Below are 25,167 nucleotides of genomic sequence, written 5' to 3'. Positions count from 1 at the left end.
GTACCCCCAGGGGGATAACCACACCACAATCCCTTCTCCAGTCTACTCTCAGGATTTGGGGCATGTATGCAAATTCACCCTTTTAACTTATATTTTTATTTATTTAGTTTATGAATGCTCAACAGAGAGAGACAGGGAAAGTAAGAAATTGCCCTCCCTCCGCCCTACAGGATTTTTAAGTCATCAGGTCCAGGACTTGAGCTGCTGTGGGCCATGTAGTAGTGCCCTGCCGTAAATACTGCATCACCTGCTGGCCCCAGCTATACTCTTTATCTTAAAGGCTTTTTTTTTTTTTCCTGTTCTTGTATGTCTGGTTCATCTTTGTCCTTTAGACCTTAGCTTCACTCTTCTCACAGAGGACTTCCTGGATCACCTAATTAAAATTATCCCAGTTATTCACTTTTCTATCCTACTTTAATTATCTGCATTGTACTGATATTTTTCTTACTCATTTCATTTTTTTTTTCCTATTCTTCCATCTCCACTGCTGCACTTCTGTTGAGAATATAAACTCCCTGGGAGCAGGGGCCTTCTTTGTGTTATTCAGTGCAGTATCTCTTGTGCTTATAACTACATGTTATATATAACAATATACCTTTAGTTTATTAAAAATAATTCTACCAGCTGTAAAATTAGTGTCAAGCACTTTGTACAAGTTATACAGTGTTAAAACTTGTATATTTCTTCTCTTTTAAATGAAACAATTTTATTTTTTAGGACTGATAATTCTATCAAAAATCATTGGAATTCTACTATGCGAAGAAAAGTGGAACAGGAGGGCTACTTACAAGATGGAATAAAATCAGAACGATCTTCATCTAAGCTTCAACACAAACCTTGTGCGACTATGGACCATTTGCAAACCCAGAATCAGTTTTACATACCTGTTCAGGCACATATTTTTAATACCTATATTATTTCTAAAATTTCTTTAGTTGCTATATGGGAAGGTATTTGGTTTCTTAATAGGCCAAGTATAACATATATTAAGGGAGGAATAGACATTTAACTTTCCAAACTGAAAAAATATGCCATAATTTTGATTGATAAATATTTTGGGAACAAACTCATTAAAATCTCTCCCTTTATGTGTGATATTTAAAAGCATTAATTTTTTTTTTTTTCCAGTAAAAGCATGATCTTGCCAGTGACAGAGAGAAATGGAGGGGGAAAGCGAGAAAGCATTTCCTCCGGGGGGATAGCCATGACATAGTCCCTTCTCCTCCATTTCTCCCTTCTTTGGGATTTTAGGCATGCATGCATGTGCACCAGGTATATTACTCAAGCTGCTGGATCCAGGACTCAAACTACATGGTTGGCTATGTGAGATCCAGCTGCCTTAATCACTGTGACATAGGCTGGCCCTATATGTAATTTTTTCATGAGAAACTTAGTGTATATGTTTTCTAAATGCATATACACTCTGGCAATTAAAAAAAAATAATTTCTTATTTATTTATTTAATTAGAGGGTACACACATGGGAGAGGGAGAGAACACCCCACAACAGGACCTGGTCATGTATAATCCTTTTTCTGTAGTTCTTCATCCCAACAGGATCCCAACCATGTTGTGTGTGCTGCACAGGGTCATTCGTGTGGGATCTGGCTTCCTCTGCACTGTGCCTAACTGTGGCACTATTTGACTGGCCTCAAGAATGTTTCTCTTTCAATAATTTTATTATTTTTTAATAATTTTATTATTTGTATGTTCATATTTCAATTAATTTAAACTGCTAAAGGGAGAATTTGAACTTTATTGTGAAGTATGATTTGAAGAAGAACTGTTTTGGTTTGAATACCGTCAGATTTGTATAGAAAGTTAGAAAAAGATTAATTTTTAATTCATTGGAATTACTAAATTGAGTGATAAATGATACCAATTGAGTGTTATAAAGCTAGGTTCTATATTTAAAGTCACATATAATTATTCTGCATTAGATAGTGATTTATGTAGGCCCTTATGGAAAGCAGACAATTTCATGTCTAATATTTATTCAATTGTAAGGTTTTAAAAAATAACTTCCATTGGGCCAGCCACTGGCATGGTGCTTAGGCAGCTGGATCTCTCATAGCCAATTGCAGAGTTGGGAGTCCTGGACCTAGTGGCTTGAAAAATGCACTGTTGTGTGTGTGTGTGCCCAAAATTCCAAAAAGAGAAATGAAAGAGAAGAGATTGAGGCATGACTATCCCATATAGAGGGTGTCTTCTCACTTACTTCCTCTCTCTTTCTCTCTGTCTCTCTCTGGTGAGTGCATGCGCCCTCAAGCAAATTAAAAAAATTAATACTACCTCGTCTCATATTTCTTTCTACAACTGCTCACTAAATTCACATGCAACTTCAAAATTCTTATTATAGATGTTTTAGAAAAGAAGCAGAGTGTTACCTCGCCTAGTATCTATCAAAAATACATTAGTGATTCTGATTTTTTTCTAAGACAAGAAGGTTGTGTTTTCATATCTTTCTACCCATAGATTGGCATGGAATGATGGTAGGCATAAGAAATAAGAACACTGAAAAACTCCCTTTAGTCTCCATCCTGTGAGTATTTCATAAGGACTAGTTCCTTTGACCAGATAGGACCACAAGTATTTTTTTAGAAGACAGAACAACAGGTTTTTTTTGTTTGTTTGTTTGTTTTTTTTTTTATTTTAAGTTTGCCATAGGGCATGTGTGCTCACCAGAAAGAGAAAAAGAGAGAGAATGAGAAATCACCCTTCAGGAAGGATGGCCATGCCAAAATCCCTTCACCGTTCTTGGGATTTGGGACAGGTATTCATACATGTTTGGCTTGTTTTTTCAAGTCTCTAAGTCCAGGACTCAAACTGCATAGTCAGCTCTATGGGATCTAGCCACTTGAGCCTCCAAACCACCTGCTGGCTCCCTAGAGCAATACTTTTAATAGCTGATTTTAAAAAATAATTGGCTGGTTAAATAATAGATAGACTGACTGGTAAATTCAGCTAAGTATTCACATTTTACATAGAAGTTGAAGGTCTCTCCTAAGTGTTAGGACTTAATAAGTTGATTCTGTTATATAATCTATATATATATTAGATTAAAAAATTATTATAGGTATGAATTTGCAGAATTAATAGAAATACGTTTTACATTTCAATGTTGATATTTTGTCAAATGTTTTTGCTGTTTGCTTCATTTAAAAAATGTAAGTAGCATTATATATATGCTAGTCACGGTCTGATTACTTTTTAGATCCCTGGCTATCAGTATGTGTCACCTGAAGGCAATTGTGTAGAACATGTTCAGACTTCTGCTTTTCTTCAGGTAATTTTTATTTCTAACAGACAAAGAAGTGTTTTCAAATATGTTTTTCAAAGTTTAATAGTGCCTCTTTCCTCATCTATTAAAGTAGGGCTAAAAACAATATAACAATATTTATATAATGCAATAACAATAACTATCCTATTCACTTTGATTATTTTAACATAAAGGGGGAAAGTGTGTAAGTAGTTTGAACTATATAAATGAGGCCAGACAGTGGTACAGTGGTAAAACTTCACATCATAAGGCTCATCCACATGGAAGGGTCCATGGAAATCTCTCTGAGTACTCTGGGCATGTATGTGTCCATGATCTGTGGCTAGTTATGGGTGGATTGTGGTGTTGGGAGCCTTTTTTTTATCTCTGTCTCTTCCTCATGGAAAAAGAAAGAAAAACATTCAAGTTGGGAATGGATATATCTTTGCTAAATTGGATAGAATGTATTTGTTAAGATTCAATAAACTGGAGCCAGCAGATGGCATGGTGGTTAAGCATGGTGGTTAGGCCAACTGCGGTTGGAGTCCCTAGCTGGTGGCTTGTGTGCGTGGATGCCCAAAATCCCGAGAGTGGAAGAGAAGGGATTGTAGTTTGCCATCCCCTCCGGGGAATGATTTCTCACTTTCTGTCTCTCTGGTAAGTACACACTCCCTATAGTAAAAATCTCTCTGGGAAAAAAAAAAAAAAAAAAGATTGAATAAACTAAAACTCATATAGATGATAGAATGTATTTTCTAGATTTATTTTTTAAATTTTCAGAATTTTTTGTTGTCAGAGGGATTGCGATATTGAATATTTAGGATTTAATAGCAAGCTTTATGAGGTAAATACTATTTATGTTGCACAGAAGAATATAAAACTTGGAACTCATATAGTGAAGCATTTATGTAAGGAAGCTGTTTATTAACCTATTTTAGCAACCTTTTGTTGATGAAGATCCTGATAAAGAAAAGAAAATAAAGGAACTTGAGTTGCTGCTCATGTCAGCTGAGAACGAAGTTAGAAGAAAGAGATTTCCATCGGTAAGAAATAAGGCCTGTTTAGATTTTATTGTTAGAATCCTTCATATACTTTCATAGTTTTAATTATCTAGAAAGCATATTCAGTAGGACTTCAGATTTTAATATGGAGTAAAAATAGTTTTTTATTTGCAACTTTGAAGTAGCCTGATTTTTATATACATCTCTCTGAGTATATCTTTACAATATTCTGTATTAGGATACTTTTTAAGACATAAGTGTTAAGCATAAGGGAAAATCTTGATATACTATGTTTGTAAAAATTATATGAGCTTTAGATTAGGCTTTATTTTTATTTTAGACATTCCTCACAGTAATTGCTTTAGTAGGAAAAATTAAAACTTGAAAAATGTGGGCTAGCCAGGTGGCATGGTGATTAAGGGAGCTGGATCCCACATGGCTGACTGTGCAGTTTGAGTCTGGGACCCAGTGGCTTAAAAAAACACACTTGGTGCATATGCGTGCATGCCCTAAAAGTCCTGAGAGGAGAATGGAGAAGGGCTTACTGTGTGGCCATTCCTCCTAGTGGTGATTTCTCACTGTCCCTCTCTTTCTTTGTCTCTCTCTGGCTATGGCATGTACCCTAGAGCAAACAGGAAAAGAGAAAATAAATAAAAAGAAGGAATATAGCAGATGTAAAAATATTTATGAGCTCCAAAAATACTTTGGTTTTCCTTGACATTTTTTTTTAACTGTTTACTAATATTTAAGATATGAACTCAGGGACCAGCAGATGGAGTAATGCTGGACTCCCATGTATTTGACCGTGGTTTGAGTCCTGAATCTGGCGACTTAAAACTCATGGTGGGCGCGTGTGCCTAAGATCATGAGAGGAGAATGGAGAAGGGATTACAGTGTGGCCAACCTCCTGGGGGGTGATTTCTCCCTTTCTTTCTCTATCTCTCTCTGGAGAGTGCACACACCCTATAGCAAAAATCTCTCTCTCTAAAAACAAAATATATATATATATATACATATACATATATATATACTCAGTCAGTTGAGAAAAGTAATATGTGGAAGGGTAACTATTTTATTTTATGCTCTCTAAAGAAGTCTTTCAAAACAAATTTTATGTAGATGTTGAGTTTTGGTTACCATGTATGTAAGCTGTTGTCTGAAATTTGTTTGATGAGAATTAACTGGGAGTATTCAGTTAGGATAAATGGTAATCTTTTTAACAGAATTAAACAGATTGTGATAGATGGGTTAAAAGAAAAAAACATGGGTTTTTTACTTTAATGGCGATTTAAAAAATTTAAAATAGAGTTGGCTTCATGGCCTGGTGGTTAAGGCAGCTGGATCCCCCACAGCTGACCCTGTGGCTTGAATCCTGGAACTAACTGTTAGCTTGAGAAAATGCCAGGTGTGTGTGTGTGTGTTCCCAAAGTCCTGAAAAGAGGGAGAGATGGAGAAGAAAGGATTTCTGCCTGACTGTTCCGCATCAGGGGTGACTTTTCCTCCTCTTCTCTGTCTTTCTCTTGTGACTGCACATATCCTCTAGCAAAAAAATATAAAATAGTAAAAGTTTATAATAGTATGTTGTGCCTCTTTATGTTTAGAAAAGGATCTTCTTTGGTTTGAGGCTGCATGAGAGGATAATACACGGAGAGTAACTAGGAATTTAGACATAATCACTAAGATAAAATGGCCTAAGATCTTAAAATAGCAACTGATAATGTCTTTATACTATTTAAGAGGATATTAGTGAAAATGACATTTTTTAATTGTAATAAATAAGGTATCATATGAAAAGCAGTTTTTGTTTTGAAATTGCAAAAACTGTGGGCAAGTAGGAAGACCTGAAGTGCACTTACCTTAAAATTAATTTTGGAGGGGTGGCAGTGGCATGGTGGTAAGGCGCTGATCTCCCATGTGGCTGACCATGGTTGAGTCCTGGATCTGGCAGTTTGCTTTCTTACTTTCTCTCTCTCTTTTTCTGTCTCTCTCTGGTCAAATTAAAAAATATTAATAATGATGAATAAAATGAAATGAAATAATTCTTTAAAAATTAACTTTGGTTTTGTTAAGCTGCAAATAAATAGTTATGGTTAGAGCATCAGCATTTGTAGATGAGTATATCAGGTTTAAACCACTCGCATTTTTTATGGTAGTCTTAACTTTTTTTTAATTTAATAGGAAAAATATAGATAGTTTAAAAACTAGCATTTTGCATTAAAAAAGGAAAATGATTACTTTTAGAACTTGCTGTCTGAAATCTGCTCACATAAAGATTTGGTTAAAGATATTTTGAATTTTAGAGGGAAGTTGCTGCTGCTAATACAATAGACTCCATAAACATACAAAGTTTTTATTCCTTAGAATAATTATGTGATAATATGACCACTATTATACTGAGTATCCAATAGTTTTTAATCTTGTTGATGTTTTTTATGTATTCTTGGTAATCCTCATATTAACTCAGTGAAGTAGGTGGAATGTTGTTAGGTTCAGATTTAGTTCTGTATGATTGCAATTCTGTTTTTCCTATTGTGCCCAGTGACCTCCCTCTTTGCGTTTTGGATTGCTTTTCCCACATGCAAACTCAATTGAAGGGCATATGATTTTGTGGCTATACTAATGAAATAAGGTTGCTTTAATTTCTTTTTTCTAAAGGAACTTTAAAATAGGTGGAATTTGGGACCAGCAGTTTGCGTAATGGCTATGTCACTGGACTCCCATGTAGTCAACCGTGGTTTGTGTCCTGGACCTGGTGGCTTAAAACTCACGCCGGGCGTGTGTGCATGAGTGCCCAAGATCCCGAGAGGAGAATGGAGGAGAAGGGATTGCAGCGTGGCCATCCCCTCTGGGGGGGTGATTTCTCGCTTTCTGTCTCTGTCTCTCTCTGTCTGTCTGGTGAGCACATGCGCCCTATAGCAAAGACCTCTCAAAAAAAAGAGAAAAGGTGGAATTTGCTTTGCAACAATGGATTTTCATCTATTTATTTTGAAATTTAATGTTTTATTTTAAATCTCTAGCACATTTGATTTTATTTTTGACAGTATTAGGTACCATCTATTGAGTGCTTTCTATGAATTAGTCAATATGCTCTCTATAATATGGTAGCTACTAGCTACATTTAATTTTAAACAGTATTTAAAATTTCATTCCTTAGTTGCACTAGCTGCATTTCAGTCGCTCATATGGCTAGTGGCTCCTTTATTAAGCAGCTGCGGATACAGAACATTTTCATCATCTCAGAGTTGGACAGTGCTACACACTTGTTTCTTTTTGTTTCTTTTTTTTATTTTTGGAGAGATTTTCGCTATAGGGCGCGTGCGCTCGCCAGACAGAGAGAGACATAGAGACAGAAAGCAAGAAATCACCCCCCAGAGGGGATAGTCATGCCGCAATCCCTTCTCCTCCATTCTCCTCTCGGGATCTTGGGCACGCACGTACACGTGCCCGGCATGAGTTTTAAGACACTGGGTCTGGGACGTGAACCATGTTCGACTACGTGGGAGTCCATTGACATAGCCATTACGCTAACTGCTGGTTCCCCACACTTGTTTCTTTCATGACTCTTCAAGGTGTCTTGTTTTTATTATAAAACATTAAGAAGTGGGGCCAGCATGTGGCGTGGTGGTTTAAGGTGTAAATTTTCCATATGGCTAACAGTGGTTTGAGTCCCGTACCCAGTGGCTTGAAAAGCATGCTAGATGTGTGTGTGTGTGTGTGTGTGTGTGTGTGTGTGTGCCCAAAATCCCAAGAGGAGAAGGGAGGAGAAGGATTGTGGCCTGGCCATTACCCCTGGGGTGGGGGCGGGGGGGTGATTTCTCACTTTCCCTCTGTCTGTCCTGCTAGCACACTCACCCTGTGGCAAAAACCTAAAGATAAAATTCAAACACTAAGAAACTAGTTTTACAAGGTAGGAGATAAAGAAAAATGACAGTCCCTGACTTCAGAGGATTTGCTCTGCAATGGGGACATAGGAAAAGAGGATCTAGTCACAAAGTGTTAGGAGAGCACATACAAGAGGTACATAATTTAGATTCAGGTAGTCAGGGAAAGGTTCTTGGAAGAAATCTGGTTTGAGCTTAATCTTGAAAGGCAGGTGATGATTATGAAGTTGCAAATTAGATGAATTTCGATACTATTCTAAATGAAACAGATACATGTGTATAAGTCAGGAGTATTTTCTAATAGTTTACCTGTGTCTTTAATGAAGAATAGGAATTTTCTTAATCAGTAGGTTAGGGGACATTCTAGATAAAGGGAGTCAGTAGTATGTGTAATACGCTCAGGAAATTGCAACTGTTATAGCTGGGTATTCCCTAGAACGAGGGCTTATGCCTGGATGTGTTGGAGATGATGTTTGATAAGAACAGAGAGGTCAGGTTCTAGGAATTTAGACTTTATGTTGCATATAAATGCTTTTTTTTAAAAAACGATTTTATAGATAAAAATATTTAATTAGAAAAAAGAAATATATTGGGACCAGCATATAATGTAATGCTTATGTCACTAGACTCCCACATGGCTGGCTGTTGTTCAAGTCCCAGACCCAGAGGCTTGATACTCATGCCAGGTGTGTGTGCGTGTGTGCCCAAAATCCCAAGAGGAGAATGGAGGAGAAATTGCCAGGTTGACCATCCTCCTGGGGGGTGATTTCTTGCTTTCTGTCTCTCTGTCTCTCTGGTGACATGCACCCTGTAGCAAAAATCTCTCCAAAAAAAAAAAAGGAAGAAAAAAAGAAAAGAAATATAGTCAAGGTATGAGGTTTAATGAAAACAATTTTATACCAATTTTGAGGAAGGGCAGTATATTTGCTACTGTGTTTTTACCTGAAATAATATAAAGTACATTGTTCTAAAAAAAGTTTCACTTGGAATCTGAATTCGTGTTTACCTTGAGAATGATAAATCATGTTTCACATTTCTCTTGTACTTTTAGCAGCCTGGAAGCTTTTCTAGCTGGTCTGGTAGTTTCCTCATGGATGATAGCATGTCTAATAATATAAATAGCCTTGAGGAGCATGCTAGTGAGTTTTACAGTATGGATGAAAATCAGACCATGTCTGCTCAGCAAAACTCACCCACGAAGTTCCTGGCTGTCGAAGCAAATGCTGTGCTGTCCTCTCTACAGACCATCCCAGAATTTGCAGAGACTCTAGAGCTTATTGAATCTGTAAGTTTGGAATTGTAGGACTATAAGTTTTAATTAAAATTCAGTTTAATGGACATTGGCCAGTTTTATGTTAAGCATTACTTTGAATGCCATGCTTAATTTTGTTCTGACCTCTCCAATGGCTTCCAGCAAAAAAAAAAAAAAAAAAAAAGAAAAAAAGTTGAAATTTTTCTCAATTATGTGCCTTGTGTAGAATTTTTTATAACTAGAAATTTTAGTTTTTATTTTACAAGTTATGCAAATGTATTAGAGAAACTTGGAAGTTAGAGAAAACTGTAAAGAAGAAAATTAAAGTCCCCCATAAACTCAGAGTTAATAATGTAATGTATTCCTTTCAGTTTATTTTCTATACATATAAAACACACACACACACACACACACACACACACACACACACACACACATATATATATATATATATATATATACACACTTTTGAATTGTGTTTGTGGATTTTTCTGTGTGTGTGTCTTTCACTTATATTATGAACATGTCTGCGTTTTTAAAAACTATTTTTAATTTTTAATTTTGGTAAGTAGGGACATTTTTAAAATTTGATTTTCAGTTTACATATAATTGTCATACATCTTTGTAGGGTATACTATGTTTTTTCAAAGCATGCAGCGTGTAATAATCAAATCAAGGTTATAGATATATTTTACATTGATTAAGTTTTTTAAAGTTGAATTTTAGTGGCTTTATAGTATATTCATATCTGTAATATGAATTTTATGAAAATTTATTTACCTGGTGTATTACTGTTAGGCATTTAGGTGATGTCTAGTTTTTTAGTATTACAAATAACATATTTATACATAGCTTTGTGCAAAATTATGTCCTGAGGTTAAATTGAATTTGTAGATTAAAATGTATCACCATTTTAAACATATTCCATGTGCATTAACAAATAACTGATTATGCAAAATTTGATCATATTTTCCTGATATGCAATAGAATGTGAACTTTCACGATTTGATAATAACTAAACGTTTTTTCCTTTTATTTAAAATACTTTGACAGTAAAGTTCAGTTACCAAATCAGATGACATGTTATTTTGGAATATTTCAAATTGGTGTGATAGGAAAAGCATAATCTAATCCTCTGAAAAGTCTTACTGAAGAAGATACCTATGCATGATACATGTATGCATATGCCCAAAGTCCTGAGAGGAAAGATAAGGAGAAGGGGTTGCAGTGTGACCATGCCCCATGGGGATACTTTCTCCTCTCCCTCTCTCTCTGTCTCTCTTACAAGTGCTCATGTCCTGTAGCAAAAACATAAAAATAAAATAAAAATGAGTAGTTAATTAACTCTGGAAATTGTCATCCTGTGTTCAAGATCAGATTTAACTAGTTTACAGCATTAACTTTAGTTAAGAATTTAATTTATTGCAGGATCCTGTAGCATGGAGTGATGTGACCAGTTTTGATCTTTCTGATGCTGCTGCTTCTCCTGTTAAGTCCACCCCAGTTAAACTGATGCGAATTCAACACAATGAAGGAGCCATGGAATGTCAATTTAATGTCAGTCTTGTACTTGAAGAAAAAAAGAACAGTTGTAACAATGGAGAGAGTGAGGCTATTCCTTTAACAACCCCAAATGTGGCCAAGTTTAGCACTCCACCTACCATCCTCAGAAAGAAGAGAAGAACGCGAGTAGGTCAGTCCCCAGGTAGTGAACTTGGTGATGGCTCATTCCATGATGGCGGTAATACAGCACTAAAACACACGCCAGTGAAAACACTACCATTTTCACCTTCACAGGTTTGTTTTTGTTTGTGTTTTCAAATGTTGATGAGCTAGATTAAATTAGATTTTTTTATCTTTACCAGCGATTGGTTAAATTGTTGACATGTAAAGGCCAACCAGTCGTGTGGTGGTTAAGATGGCTGGATCCCATATGGCCAACTATGGGAGGTTTGAGTCCCAGACCCCACAACTTGAAAAATATGCCAGGTGCATGTGCATTTGTGCTCAAAATCACAAAAGGAGAAATGGAGGAGAAGAGATTGTAGTGTGACTATCCACCATGGGAAATGCTTCCTAAATTTTTCTCTCTCTCTGTTGCTCTCTGGCAAGCACACAAGTCCTCTGTCAAAGTAGAAAAAAAAAAAAACCCAAAAATAAAACATAAAAATAGTGTGTTAAATATGTTTATGACTGTTAAATTCTAGTAGATTAGAAAGTATGTCACCAAGTGTAGTAGCTACATTATGATGTTTGACATTGTTAGAGCTAAAAGGGACATTTTCTTTATCATGTAGTCCACATCTTTACATAGGACTCATCAGGGAACAGGCCTAGGAAGATAAAATGATTGGTCCAGTTGTCAAATGCATAGCTAAGATCGAAATTCAGTTTTCTGACTTACTGTATGTATGTATGTATGTATGTATGTATGTATGTATTTATTTATTTATTTTAAGAGAGTTTTTTTTGTTTTGTTTTTAAATAGGGTATATGCTCTCCCTGGAGAAACAGAGAGACAGTGAGAAGTCACCCCCCAGGGTGGATGGTCCCATCATTGCAATTCCTTTTCCATTCTCCTCTTGGGATTTTAGGCATGTATACACACATGCCCAGCATGAGTTGTAAGCCACCAGGTCCGGGACTTGAACCATGGTTGACTACATGGGAGTCCAGTGACCTAACCATTATGTCATCTGCTTGTCCTGGTGACTGACTTTTTAGAAAATGTATCTGATAAGCTATAAAGAGACCTCACCTATTTAGAATAATTTTGATTTTAGTTTACCTATTGAATTTTCCTTCTTAATGTTCTTTGAAAGAATAGTTTCTTGTTATGTTCCTGGCTATGTGTGAAACACTTTGCTCACAGTGTTAATCCTTTTTCAGAAAAATCTTAGGAGTAGGTATAATGAAATCAAGTTGAGTAACTTGTCTAAGTTCCGTTAGTGAGAGGGAGCTGGTGCTTCTGAAAACACCAGCTTTCACATAAGTTAAGTTTTATGGGGGAAGAAGGAAGTTTAATGGTCAAAGAAACATGGAGAATGCTGGGATGTTATTGGTGGTATGAGAAGATGAGTAGAATCTGGGATACAAAGCCATTGTGATCTAGAAAACTAGCAGTTTTCTATTGTATTTCTGGAACTCGCATGTTAGCAGTTTTTGTGGAAGTGTAATTCCCAATATGGTAAGTGACTAAAAGGTGTTTATATCCCATTGCAGGGAGTTTGGATTTTTATCTTGTAAAAAAGGGTTTGATCACTAATCGTAGGGTAAAGAAAATTTAAAAATTAGGAGCCAGAAATGGTAGAGCTAGAATTCATTCTAGGTATAAGTAGCCTTGAAGCAATTTCCACTTTGTCATTAGTAGCCACTGCTTCTAATCTGTTGGCTATAAAAATGCATTCGTATTTCACAGTTGTTAATATCCAGTTAGTAAATTGTATAATTTAGAAAATGGACTCTATGATACTAGTTTTGGCTACTCAGAGGTTCTGTTTTGTGTTCTAGATAGGCAAATTTGCCAGACAGTTGTATTTCTTATCCTTAAAGCATTATTATTATTATATTCATTTTTTAAAAAGTTTATTCTGTGAGTGAAAGAGAGAGAAGAGAAAGAGAGCACTCCCTTGCTGACAGGGTCTGATGACCCACCCCCAGCCTCAGACAGCTGAAATCATGGGCGCACACGTGCCTGGTATACGCTGGGATGTCTGCAGATGCAAACTGGCCACCTTCCCATGGGGGTCTGCTTCTCAGAGCATCGAGTTTTACTGCTGTGCCACCTTTTAGCCCTATGTTATTGTATTGTAAATTCAAAGTACTCACATAAAAAAGGCCACTTAAGAACATTTATTGGGACCAGCAGTTGGTGTAACGGTTATGTCTCTGAACTCTCATGTAGTCAACCACGGTTCAAGTCCCAGACCCAGCGGCTAAAAACTGTGCCAGGCACATGTGGGTGCCCTAAATTTTGAGATTGGAGGAGAAGGGATTGTGCATGGCCATCCCTCCCATGGGGGCAATAAATGATTTCTCGCTTTCTGTCTCTCTGGCAAACACCCGTGCCCTATAGCGAAAACCTCTTCCCAAAAAAAGAGCATTTATTGAGCCAGTTCTAGGGCCTGGTAGTTAAAGTAGCTGGCTCCCACATGGATGACTGTATGGTTCGAGGCCCAAGAAACATGCTGGTGTGTGTATGTGTGTGTGTGCATGCACTCAAAAACCAAAAAAAGAGAAGGAGATGGAGAAGGGATTGCAGTGTGACCATTGCCCCCACAAGGGGATGCTTTCTCCTCTCCCTCTCTGTTTTTCTCTGGTGAGCACATGAGTGCCTTCTAGCAAAAACAGAAATAAAAAATCATTTATTAATAACAGAGCTGAAAACTTATAGAACTATTGTACAAAACTATTCCATTTAATACAGCAACTATTAATAGTTTCTGTAGATCTACTTGATATGCAGTTTTATTAAAAAATTTTTTTGGTAACTTTTTTGAATATTTGTCAAATGGCTATTTCTTGAATGCCTAGTATGTGCTGAATAGTGTTAAGAGAGCTGGGAGGCAGCACTGAATAAAAATAACAAAAATGTCTGCCCTGATGGAGCTTAGTTCTCATGGAATGGAAATGTGACATTATTGATGATCTTTTCCTAAGAGTGATGAAATAATTTGAAAATCTTATCAGTTTAACATTTGTGTAGGGATTTTGATGCTCTGTAAATGTCTTTAAACTCTCTTCCCTTTTTAGTTTTTCAACACATGTCCTGGAAATGAACAACTTAATATAGAAAATCCTTCATTTACATCAACTCCTATTTGTGGGCAAAAAGTTCTCATTACAACTCCTCTTCATAAGGAAGCAACTCCCAAAGATCAAAAGGAAAATGTAGGGTAAGTAGGTATTAAGTAATTGTGTTAGAGAAGATAAGCACAATGTTAAGAGTAGTTTTTTTGTCCATATAAATTGCATACATTATGATCCCCATTCATATAGTACTTATAATTTAAAAAAGAGATCATGGGACCAGCAGATGGCATAATGGTTATGTCACTGGACTCCCATGTAGTTGACGGTGGTTAGAGTCCCAGACCCAGTGGCTTCAAACTCACACCAGGTACATGTGCATGGATGCCCAAAATCCTGAGAGAAGAAGGAATTGCAGTGTGGCCATCTCCCTGGGGGGTGATTTCTTGCCTCCTGTTTCTCTGTTTCTCCAGCAAGTGTACGTGCCTTATAGCAAAAAAACCTCTCAAAAAAAAGAAAAAAAAAAATCATGACCTTATCTTTTATCCCTAGAACACTGAAAATCAGCCAAATGTAGTGTTTGATTCAAGCAAGACCTTGGTTTTAGGTTTTTTTTTTTGTATTAGTCCATTTTACTATTTCTTCTTTTTTTTTAAGAGAGATTTTTGTTGTAGGGTATATTCACTCACCAGAGAGACAGAGACAGAAAGTGAGAAATTACCACCCAGAGGGAGTGGCCACACCACAATCTCTTTTCCTTTCATGTCCTCTAGGGATTTTGGGCATGCGTGCATGCACTTATGCCCAGTGTGAGTTTCAAGCTGCCAAGTCTGGGACTCGAACACGGTCGGCCATGTGGGAGTTCAGCAATGTAACCATTACGCCATCTGGTGGTCCCTCGTTTTACTATTTTAAGGTGATTGATTGGAATCAGAATTATTTTAGGCAGGCATATTTTAGTAGATCTTCAAATGTTTAAATAAAGCATATGTATGTAGAAGAGAAATATATTGTAAACTTTTTATAATAGCTTTGCCTTCCTTAACTTGTATGAAATCAAGTTGTTTGACTATAATATAAATATTTGAATGATTGAATAGGTTTCGAACACCTACTATTAGAAGATCTATATTGGGTACCACACCAAGAACTCCTACTCCTTTTAAGAATGCGCTTGCTGCACAGGAGAAAAAATATGGACCTCTTAAAATTGTGGTATGTATACCCTTTTTAAAAAATATTTTCTAATTTTAATAAAACCACAAATTGTGATTTTTTGGGGGAGAGGTTTTTGCTATTTTTAATTTGCCTAGAGAGGGAGAAGGAGAAGAAAAGGGAGAGGGAGGGAGGGAGGGAGGGAGAGTAAGTAAAAGTAACAAAGGAAGCCACTGGGTCCAGGACTCGAACCGAGGTTGACCATGTGGGAGTCCAGCACCTCAACCTCCATGCCAACTGCTGGCCCCTGAAATCTGACTTTCTTTAGAGAAAGCAAATCAGGTGTCAACTCAAACTCTTTTCTTTTAAGAGGTTTTTCCCTTAGAGCACATGAGATCACTGGAGACAGACAGAGACAGTAAGAAGGAAAGTGAGAAATCACCCCCACCCACTGGGGAATGTCTATGCTGCAATCCCTTCTCCTCCATTTTCCTTCAAGTATCCTGGGAAGGCACACACACTCACCCAGGGTGATTTTCAAGTCACTGGTCTGGGACTGGAACCATTGTCAGCCACGTGGGAGTCCAGCAACATAACTGCTATGCCATCTGCTGACCCCGTGGAACTCTTAACACTAAAACCCACATTTTAGTAGTCTTAGTAGCAGGTACATGCAGGATAAAATAATTTCAATATTATGATATACATGAGAAATTTCTTTCACAATAACATTTTAGAAACTGATTGATCAGGGTGCCTCTTTGAGTCCCCTCTTCTCTGTTCTCTTCTTGGGACTCTGGACAAGCACGCACACGTGCCCTGTGAGCAATCTGTGGGATCCAGGACTCAAGGCACGACGTTGGCTTTGTGGATTCCAGCTGCCTAGCCTCCACACTGCCTGCTGGCCCTTGTGTTTCTAATAGTAGTGGGAGCAGTAGTCGTTCACTGATAAATAGAGCTGGGAGTGTCCTAGTTATCTGTGCTTTCATATATATTGTCACCTTTGAAATAGCTTAGAAAAGCCATGAGCATTCTAGGCAGATACAGATTTCTGACAGGTTCATTAGAAATAAAATAGAGGGTTTTAAAATACGGGTCACTTTTAGGTTGCTTTAGTTATATTCTATTTTTAGTCAACTTTGGGTAGATTCACTCAACTCTTCTAGTCTTTTTCTCTCTCTCTTTTTTTTTTGAGATACTGTTTTAGAGGATGCATAATAGGATTGATCAAGTCCTTTTGTCACGTCCATATACTACTGTGAACAGTTGTTTTTATTAGAGCTTTCTAGACTTTTTATTAATATATGTACATTTAGCCAGAGTGAGATTACATTTCTGTACTGTCTGTAAATTTTACCAAGTTTTTATATATATATATATTATATATATGTATATATGTGTATATATATGTATATGTATGTATATAATATATATATATCTTTCAAATAAATAAACTTGAAAAATAGAATAAGGAGCCCAAGAGTATTCCCAATTGGTTCTACATTTTCTGTTTTATTCTACTTGAGAAAAATACTTGACAAATAATGTTTTTTTTCTATTCTTTTTCTTTTCTTTTTTTTTAGAGGTTTTTGCCTTAGGGCACATGTACTGTCCCTCTGGAGAGAGAGAGAGACAGTGAAAGGGCAAGTGAGAAATCACCCTCTGGTGGGATAACCACACCACAGTCTCTTCTCCTCCTAGGATCTTGGGCACGCACACACATGTGTCCAGTATAAGTTTCAAGTCGCCAGGTCTGGGACTTGAACTGTGGTTGGCCTTGTGGAAGTCCAGTGACATAACCACTACACCATCCGCTGGTCCCTCTTTATCTTTTTCTAATTTTGAAGACCCTACAGTAGCTCCCTCCAGAGGAAGACTGTATTTAGTAAACCTAAAAGGAAGAAATTGCCACATTTCACTCAAGGCTTGCTAATGCACATTATTATTTTTTGCTGTAAAATGGATGAGTTATTGATAGCTAATAATTTCTACACCCATAAAGCTAGGAGAAAGTGATGCCAATAATGGAGAAGAACAAAACATGGGTTTCCTATATTTTGGCAGAAAAAGGAATTGCTATAAACAACTTTTTAAAACCCTTTTAAAAACAATTTAGACCCAGCCTCTTGCCTTCTTGGAAGAAGATATTCGGGAAGTTTTAAAAGAAGAAACTGGAACAGACATATTCCTCAAAGAAGAAGATGAATCTGGTTACAAAAGCTGCAAACAAGAGGTAGTCTTTTGGTTTACTTGTTAATAAAAATATTACAATGTCCAAGAGACTTTTCCATAATGCTTCTATGTAAATTATTTGTTCTAGCATCCTGCTTCTGTGAAGAAAGTCAGAAAATCACTAGTCTTAGATAGTTGGGAAAAAGAAGAACCAGGCACTCAACTGTTGACAGAAGACATTACAGATATGCAGGTGTGTAAAGAAGTATTGTATTTTTAAGTGGTTGCTTTAAGTCCTTGTAGTTTTTTGTTTCTTAATTGTTGTGTGGCCAGTTTATTAGCGATTCATGGAGATCTCTTTAGTATCATTCTGCTTAATTCAGAGAAAAACTGTTAGCTGTAGAGAATGTTCTATTTGCTTCTTTTTTGCATTTGTTTTCTTTTTGAGAGGAGTTAGCTCTTAATATATAATGTCAAAAAATGGTTATCAAAACTTTAAATTTCAGTATTTATTTTTAGTTCATTTCTGAGATGCTTAATATTACTACATTATTAGAGATTTCACCAGACCAAAATGCTTTCTTGGAGAGAAATGAACAGGGCTTCCATTACCACTTACTTAGTAGTTCCTCTATTTGTCTCAATTTTTGAATTAGTTATTTTATTTTTCTCTTTCTTTTTTTTTCTCTTAGTCAGAAAATGTATTTACAACATCTTTGTTAATGATACCATTATTGGAAATACATGACAATAGGTGCAACTTGACTCCTGAAAAACAAGATATAAATTCAACCAACAAAACATATACACTTACTAAAAAGAAACCAAACCCTAACACTTCCAAAGTTGTCAAATTGGAAAAGAATCTTCAGGTATGGATTTATAAATTTCTTTAGTGATTTTTATTGTTGTTTATTCAATGATCACTTTGGACCTACTGATCACAAATTATACTTTCTATTTTTAAATTTGAAATTGATTATAACAGTAATTAAACATTCACCATCATTTTTGCCACACAAATTAGGTTTGGGTTTGAGAGACTCATTCCTCAGGACACATACAAACTAAACAGAGTTGTAGCCAGGGACTCTTCTGGTGATTTCTTTTCCTTTTTTTAAGTTTATTCATTTGTTTCTTTCATGAGAGAGACAGGCGTCCCTAACAGGGTCTTCACTCGTGATATACCTCAGCCAGCCTGGATTGCAGGCATGTGCACTCCCAGCGTGCTTAGGGAGGTCCAGAGGCATTAACCTGACCCTTTCCCACATGGGTCCAGTTGTGTTACTGCTGCACCACCACCTGGTCCACTCCAGGTGATTTCTTTTTTTTTTTTTGACTGAAGATACGAAAATCTACTGGCAGCTCTTCTGTTATAACAAGTATGTATAGCCCTAATTGCTATCCTGAAAGGGTAAGTGGTTGGAAGCAGTTTTAGTATGAGTTTGTAATATAATGATTTCCAGTCAACTTTGTGGCTAAGAAGTTGTAAGACAAAATCCTTTCTTCTATTGCTTTGTGGCTACTATGTGGTTGTAAATGAAGGCTGGAAAATTTTACTGCATTATCTTAAGAGTTCACCCTAGAGAATTTCATTGAAAAGAAAGATTTTTTTTTGGTATGCCTAGTGATTATAGCACCTAGTATATCTGACATTAAAGCATTCTTTGAAAATATCTTTGAAAATAATTATGGCCACATCATATCTGTCTTGAGCCACTGCTTTCAAAGAGCCATGCTGTGCAGTCTCTTAACCCATTTAAAATAATTGGCCTTGCTGGTGTTTAATGAACAGAATTCGTTAGAAAGTTTTTTGTTTGTTTGTCTTTTTATTTTATTTTTTTATAGAGAGGTTTTTGCTATAGGGCATGTGCACTCACCGTAGAGACAAGAGAAACACAGAGACAGACAGCGAGAAATCACCCCTCAAATGGGATGGCCATGCAGTAATCCCATCTCCTCCATTCTCCTCTTGGGATTTTGGGCACATATGCACAGGTGCCTGGGTGTGAGTTTTAAGCCTCTGGTTCCAGAACTTGAACCATGGTCAACTACATGGATGTCCAGCAACATAACTATTACGTCATTTGTTGCTCCCATTTGGAAAATTTTTATAGCAGACCATACCTATAATATAGTAATCTTTACAGTAGGGAAGAAAACAAATCAGATAAATATAAAATCAAAACTTTAAATTTCAGTATTTATTTTTAGTTCATTTCTGAGATGCTTAATATTACTACATTATTAGAGATTTCACCAGACCAAAATGCTTTCTTGGAGAGAAATGAACAGGGCTTCCATTACCACTTACTTAGTAGTTCCTCTATTTGTCTCAATTTTTGAATTAGTTATTTTATTTTTCTCTTTCTTTTTTTTTCTCTTAGTCAGAAAATGTATTTACAACATCTTTGTTAATGATACCATTATTGGAAATACATGACAATAGGTGCAACTTGACTCCTGAAAAACAAGATATAAATTCAACCAACAAAACATATACACTTACTAAAAAGAAACCAAACCCTAACACTTCCAAAGTTGTCAAATTGGAAAAGAATCTTCAGGTATGGATTTATAAATTTCTTTAGTGATTTTTATTGTTGTTTATTCAATGATCACTTTGGACCTACTGATCACAAATTATACTTTCTATTTTTAAATTTGAAATTGATTATAACAGTAATTAAACATTCACCATCATTTTTGCCACACAAATTAGGTTTGGGTTTGAGAGACTCATTCCTCAGGACACATACAAACTAAACAGAGTTGTAGCCAGGGACTCTTCTGGTGATTTCTTTTCCTTTTTTTAAGTTTATTCATTTGTTTCTTTCATGAGAGAGACAGGCGTCCCTAACAGGGTCTTCACTCGTGATATACCTCAGCCAGCCTGGATTGCAGGCATGTGCACTCCCAGCGTGCTTAGGGAGGTCCAGAGGCATTAACCTGACCCTTTCCCACATGGGTCCAGTTGTGTTACTGCTGCACCACCACCTGGTCCACTCCAGGTGATTTCTTTTTTTTTTTTTGACTGAAGATACGAAAATCTACTGGCAGCTCTTCTGTTATAACAAGTATGTATAGCCCTAATTGCTATCCTGAAAGGGTAAGTGGTTGGAAGCAGTTTTAGTATGAGTTTGTAATATAATGATTTCCAGTCAACTTTGTGGCTAAGAAGTTGTAAGACAAAATCCTTTCTTCTATTGCTTTGTGGCTACTATGTGGTTGTAAATGAAGGCTGGAAAATTTTACTGCATTATCTTAAGAGTTCACCCTAGAGAATTTCATTGAAAAGAAAGATTTTTTTTTGGTATGCCTAGTGATTATAGCACCTAGTATATCTGACATTAAAGCATTCTTTGAAAATATCTTTGAAAATAATTATGGCCACATCATATCTGTCTTGAGCCACTGCTTTCAAAGAGCCATGCTGTGCAGTCTCTTAACCCATTTAAAATAATTGGCCTTGCTGGTGTTTAATGAACAGAATTCGTTAGAAAGTTTTTTGTTTGTTTGTCTTTTTATTTTATTTTTTTATAGAGAGGTTTTTGCTATAGGGCATGTGCACTCACCGTAGAGACAAGAGAAACACAGAGACAGACAGCGAGAAATCACCCCTCAAATGGGATGGCCATGCAGTAATCCCATCTCCTCCATTCTCCTCTTGGGATTTTGGGCACATATGCACAGGTGCCTGGGTGTGAGTTTTAAGCCTCTGGTTCCAGAACTTGAACCATGGTCAACTACATGGATGTCCAGCAACATAACTATTACGTCATTTGTTGCTCCCATTTGGAAAATTTTTATAGCAGACCATACCTATAATATAGTAATCTTTACAGTAGGGAAGAAAACAAATCAGATAAATATAAACTTGACTTTGTGTAATGAATGCATTTCCTAGTTCATAAGACAAAGCACTCGCTATTCATTTTTTGACATTACATTCTCTCTTTTTCAAAATTTGAAGCAATAAAGACTATCACTTCTTTTTCTATTAAGGCTCATTTGATTTGGGGGAATTGCTTGAGTCAAAAAGGGTTTTGTTTTTTGTTTTTTTTTTAAGAAGTTTTTGCCATAGAACATGTGGTCTCACTGGAGAGAGAGACAGAGACAGTAAGAGAATGAGAAATCACCGCGCCCCCCCCCACCACCACCACCAGGGTGATGGCCATACTGCAATCCCTTCCCCTCTACTCTCCTCCTAGGATCTTGGGCACACATGTATAAGCTGCTGGCTCTGGAGCTGGAATCGTGGTTGGCCATGTGGAAGTTCAGTGATGAAACCATTATACCGTCTGCTGGGCCTGGAGACAAAATTTTTAAACTGTCTCCGTAGGCCTGTGAGCAATATAGACAGCTAAAGTAATTGACCTTAAAAAGATAATTCATAAATATTTCACTATGTTTAAAACATAAAATCATTATTTAAAAAGAAATAATGCCATTGTCAAAACATTTTTACAATAATTATAAAATAGCCAATCAATTAAAATAATTGGCTTTTAAAAGTCTAATTGTAAAGTACTATGGGTAGTGGGACCAGCAGACGGCGTGGTGGTTAAGGCGCTGGACACTCCCACATGGCCAACCGGGGTTTGAGTCCTGAATCTGTTCGCTTGCTTTCTCACTTTCTCTCTCTCACTCTCACCCTCTGTCTCTCTCTGGTCAAATTAAAAAATAAATGAATGAATAAGTAAAAAATAAATAATTATTAAAAAAAGTACTATGGGTAGTTATTTTAGTAATTTTCATATCACTATTAATATTTCCTTCTTAGTCAAATTGTGAATGGGAGACAGTGGTTTATGGGAAGACAGAAGATCAGCTTATCATGACTGAACAAGCAAGAAGATATCTGAGTACTTACACGGCTACTAGCAGTACTTCAAGAGCTCTAATACTGTAATTGCTCTATAAACTGATGAAATGCCCCACTTCCTTACTGTGTTCTATGCTAAATTAGGTTGCTATGAAATTTTTCTCAATTAATTGTTTTTAAAGTTTTTAATACAGCCCTAAAATGGTTTGCACCTTTTTTTTCATATTGGGTAGGCAAAAAGCTAATAATTAAGCCATTTAAGTTAGGGGTAGGAAATTTCATAGTATATTTTTAAGAGACACGATTTTTAAAAATTGTTTTTAAGAACATGATGGGAAAAACAGAATGTTGATGGATTTTTCTAATAGTAAATCTCACACATTTTCTTCATAAGATATGCATTGCTACTCTTTTGATGCTGCAGTTTTGCTATAGCTAGTATGTACGATTTCTGAAATTAGTCTGTGTATGGGAAGCACACGTGGTTTATGAAGTATTTATGCCCTGATGCTGATTTACTTAGGCTATCATTTACAAAGAAACACAGTGGAAAAGAATTTAAAGGAAGGATAGGAAGTTGCACTACTATTTTTTGGTATTTCTCAGAAACAGTAAATTAACTACAGTGTTAAATGTATTTATTTGAGCATAGTACTAAAAATGAAAAGCATTCAAATAGGGTTTTTTTTCCTATTAGTGAAGAGTCAGTATTTTCTTCATAAATCTCAGAAGAGCTGAGAGTTTTGTTGAATGTATTGTACAGTATGTAGGAACAGAAAAACTTTGTAAATTGGAAAGAAGTCTGTTTTTATAATTTATTTTCATTTTTAAAGCTTAAATGTAGATATTTATACATATACAGGGTGTCTAGAAGTCAATGTTGTTTCCTGTTATTACAGTGAACATAGTAAAGAACAAGTTTGGCCTTGAAGTATGAAACAGTCGCAAGTTACAGCTGCAAAGAATACAATATCTATACTGTATGTCACATCTACCTAAATATTGCACTATGCCCTTTAAATCATGTTGGTTATAAAGTAGTTCTAAAAATGTACTAAATAATAATTTAATATTTTCTTTTTAAATTATATTGGGGGGTCATATAAATTAATCTGGTGATTTGTATATGTGTTTAAAATTTTTTGCATTTTGTTTAAAAAAATAATATGGTACCTTGGTCCCTAAAAACAGTATGCACTTAGAAATTTATTATTATTTACTCAATGTTTCAGAAGTAGAGAACATTATCTCTTATTTATAAAAATATTTTGTCCTTTTATAAATGTTTTGTGTTTCTCTACAGGTTACAACAGTTGCTTCAGTTGCCTGTATTAGGTGTTTGCACTTATTTTATTTCTTCTTGAAAGAATGTCTTTATTTGCTTTTGTGGTAGAGATTTTATGTAATTTTTTGAGTCATATAATGGTATGCTGTCAACTTAAACACTGACAGGTAAATAGAATTGTACACTGTAGTTTGAATTATTTATAATTGACACACTCTCTCCCTCTCCACTCCTGAAGTATGCTGCTATAGAAAATAGCAGAATCGGCTTGCTGCTATGAGAGAAGGAAAGAGCGACCACCACTTGCACTGTGTGAAAGGATGAAAAGCAAATGATGGCAAGTTCCCAAGTTAACTTAAAAATGGAATCAACCATTACCTGGAAATTCTTACAGATACCAAAATCCTGCTATGCTTTAAAAAAGCAAAATAAAAACACCTTGAGATTTCCATATCTGGTTTTTGTTAGTAGAAGTGGAAATACTAAGTATTTTAATGCCTAGCTCTTGAACCGTAGATCTAAAGGGTTTTAAGCTATTTAAATCCACTGGCTAGTTTTTGCATATTACATGTAGTGAGAAGTGAAGAAAATGTATGGTACTAAGATTATGCCTTACTGATAACAAATAGATAAACCAATTTGAATCTTCTTAGTATGTTAAGTATTTTTGATTGCTTTATAATTAATGAACTTCTCACAGAAATTTCATTTTGTAAAACCAATGATTGTTGCAAAGTGTAACTACTATTTCAGTTAATTTGAACTGATAGCACATAATGGTTTTTTTGTCGTCATTTTTTGCTTTTTAAAAAATGTAGCCTTTAGTTGGTTTGGATGTACATAGTCTCCAGTCACCAAACTGTAATATCTGGAAAGAGCTATATTTTTTTAAGCCTAATTTTTCTTGAGCATTAAGTTATCCAAATGATAACATATTGTGGCTAAGTCTGGGCGTACTGGACGTCATACATATTTGGGTTGGTATTGGTTGAATCCTCCAGTTAACTGCTTTGTTGCTTTTTGCAAGATTTTTAATCTCAAAAATGTCAGGCATCTTAAGTCACCTTTATACTGCTGAGTTCATTTGAACTTTTTGTAATATGTTGTAAAAATGCCAGACATACATGTAGCAGCCATACTTGCATAGAAACTGACTACACATTTATAATACTGCATATTGTTGTAAGGTTTTCACATTAATACTACAATTACCCTGACTAAATTGAATTTTTTAATGTATGGGAAAACTCTACATTGTAAGAGAATCTTGCATACAATGTCAACATATATTTATATCCAAAATAAAGCCTTTGTGTACAAGCTGACTTGATATTACTCCTTTCACTTTGGTTTTGTGTTTAATGGAATTGACTGAACCCTTAAAGGCCTAACCTAACATTCTGTTCTTTTGCCTTTTTCTGTCTCTCTCTTGGAACTCCCTTTTGCAGATGATTTTTGTCGATTAGCACAACTTGGCCTCTCTATTGAGCTTTTTGCAGAGCCATATTTTCAACTGTCTTTTAGATTTTCTATATATGATGCCTCTGTTAACACCTAAAACATGTTCAAGGCAGAGTTCCTCTTTTCCC

At 35.9% G+C, this 25,167-nt stretch overlaps 1 protein-coding gene across 6 annotated transcripts in view; it reads left to right on the top strand.

Annotated features, from left to right (window-relative positions):
• The window catches only part of MYBL1 (MYB proto-oncogene like 1), a 50,263-nt gene extending 25,368 nt beyond the window's left edge, over nt 1-24,895 (top strand). The window contains exons 6-17 of one of the 6 annotated variants that reach the window (XR_003549672.1): nt 718-892; nt 3,214-3,285; nt 4,197-4,301; nt 9,192-9,425; nt 10,821-11,189; nt 14,145-14,287; nt 15,242-15,356; nt 17,413-17,529; nt 17,617-17,721; nt 22,252-22,376; nt 23,193-23,273; nt 23,817-24,895. Coding sequence is in view for 4 of the 6 variants with exons in the window: in XM_006150450.3 (XP_006150512.1) it covers nt 718-892; nt 3,214-3,285; nt 4,197-4,301; nt 9,192-9,425; nt 10,821-11,189; nt 14,145-14,287; nt 15,242-15,356; nt 17,413-17,529; nt 17,617-17,721; nt 18,161-18,340; nt 22,252-22,380 (1,744 nt within the window). In the remaining 2 variants the exon portion in view is untranslated. The other 5 variants (XR_003549671.1, XM_006150450.3, XM_014588586.2 and 2 more) reach the window with 5 other exon arrangements.
• The last annotated feature ends 272 nt before the right edge of the window (nt 24,896-25,167 follow it).

This window comes from Tupaia chinensis, unplaced genomic scaffold (assembly GCF_000334495.1).
Source record: "Tupaia chinensis unplaced genomic scaffold, TupChi_1.0 Scaffold000288_2, whole genome shotgun sequence".
NCBI classification, from domain to species: domain Eukaryota; kingdom Metazoa; phylum Chordata; class Mammalia; order Scandentia; family Tupaiidae; genus Tupaia; species Tupaia belangeri.
Note: the sequence above shows the minus strand (reverse complement) of the source record. Positions and strands in the feature narration are given on the sequence as shown.